At 45.2% G+C, this 1818-nt stretch overlaps 1 protein-coding gene across 1 annotated transcript in view; it reads left to right on the top strand.

The window, feature by feature from the left end:
- The first annotated feature begins 258 nt into the window (after nt 1-258).
- Nucleotides 259-1818, top strand: part of usta (uronyl 2-sulfotransferase a) — an 84475-nt gene continuing 82915 nt past the window's right edge. Inside the window, exon 1 of the mRNA XM_014011571.1 lies at nt 259-962. Coding sequence (XP_013867025.1) covers nt 728-962 — 235 coding nt within the window. The 5' untranslated portion in view covers nt 259-727. The remainder of the gene's footprint in view (nt 963-1818) is intronic.

The raw sequence follows: 1818 nt of genomic DNA, 5'->3' as shown, positions 1-1818 counted from the left end.
GGCTAGTGATGTTTCAAGTGGTAAGATTATGAGCTTTAATAAGTAAAATTATCCCAGCTACAATGACAGACATTTATAGTATTACAACTAAAACCGTTTTTGACGCCGCCACCGCAGTTTGTCCTTCATGAGCCTTCGTAGACAAGATGGCGGCTGCCTGTAGTGGCGACCCGCGACCATGGAGATATAAACAGCTTTTTATAAGGTAAAAATAATAAAACAAGGTCTTTTATTATGGTCAATAGTGATTATCTCAATTTCGGCTAAAATAATTGACAAAATCCTACACACTGTGCCTTTAAATTAATGAAATGCAATATGTTTTTTGAACAAACGTCACTTGTATGATCTGGACACAGGGAGGCGCTGTTTTACTCGCTGTGATTCAAACCAAATAGAGTTGGAGTGGGGACTTTTTCCCTTCTTCTTTCCACGTTCAGTAATCTGACACCGAAAAAGACTGAGAGGGGAAGGATGGACCCTTCAGTCGGTTGTAAGGACGAAAGGAAGGAGCAGTCATCCAAAGGAGCGAAGGGAGAGCGAGCAGAACGCTGTGCGCAAAAATAATAATAATACTAAAAATAAAAACGTCCCGTGGCAGCGGCAGGGGACATCCAGGGGTCCGCTGCGCGTCTCCAAAACAAACCCCATCAAATGATCTCCAAACGGCAACTTCCAGCTTCCCGAGGCGGATGGGTGACTTTCCACGTTGCTTTGTGAGGAGGAGATGATGAAGAATTTCAGCGGCAGCCCCCTTCACAGCAACCAGCAGACCCCCAACCACAGCAAGGAGCGAGCCAAGTGCAGGAAGTCCAGCTTGTTCTCGGCGCTGCCGCTGCGACTCTCCCTGCGGGCGTATGGGCTCTGCATGGYCGCGCTCTTCTTCTTCTGCTTCGGCTCCCTCTTCTACCAGCTGAACAGCGGAGCTCCTCAGATCCTGCAGGACATCAGGCGCTATCTCGGTAAGCAACCTCACYTCCACGCGCCAGGAAGGAAAGTCACAAGACTTAATCCTTAATAAAAAAAAAAGCAGGAAAGGGTTGTTTAAATCAGGTTAGACAAGAAAGTTTGCCTCACGTTGAAGCTTCTACCTTTCTGCACATTTTATTAGACTTGTCGGAGCATGAGGACTTTACCAATAAAAACGGTTCCATCTTGTTCAGTTGATAACTGACGCATTCCTGCGTTCAGCTGGCGCGCGCTGAAGGCACGCAGCGCGCTTTACGCACGGTTGGCACAGCTGGAACAACTCCTAGATGCTGCTGGCATTGTGAGACTGGCTTTTACGTGACTGATTGTGGACTTGGACGATTTTGTTGTAGGTGTTTTCATAACAGGCTTTTAATTTTACAGTCCTAATTTCGGAAAARCAAAAGAATAACTGAAGGCAGTGATTTGCAAATCTCACAAGTGYGTATTTTATTCACAAAAGTAAATACAGCGATAGTTTAAACCACTTCTCGAACTCAACGCTCACAGGCCAAATGTCTGATCATTTTGTGTGTCCTGCATGACGTTCAAACATTTATAAATGTCRTAAAAWATGCTGCCTTATTGATCAAAAAATACATCTGCCATAATCAGAGCCGGCTCTTGGCATAGGCGAACTTGGCGGTCGCCTAGAGCGCCATCTGCTGGAGGGGGCGCCAAACTGCAGAAGAAAAAAGTAATTGTTTGGAATCCCTGGTTGTAACTCTGCTCAGCGCCCCTTTCAATTAGCTTTGTCTTAAAAAACTATAATGAAGTAAAGGAAAAAAATTGTATAGGTCCTCTGGACGGGTTCTTCTTTAATGAAACGTTTCGTCTCTCTTCCAAGAG

This window comes from Austrofundulus limnaeus, unplaced genomic scaffold, assembly GCF_001266775.1.
Source record: "Austrofundulus limnaeus strain Quisiro unplaced genomic scaffold, Austrofundulus_limnaeus-1.0 Scaffold82, whole genome shotgun sequence".
NCBI classification, from domain to species: domain Eukaryota; kingdom Metazoa; phylum Chordata; class Actinopteri; order Cyprinodontiformes; family Rivulidae; genus Austrofundulus; species Austrofundulus limnaeus.
Note: the sequence above shows the minus strand (reverse complement) of the source record. Positions and strands in the feature narration are given on the sequence as shown.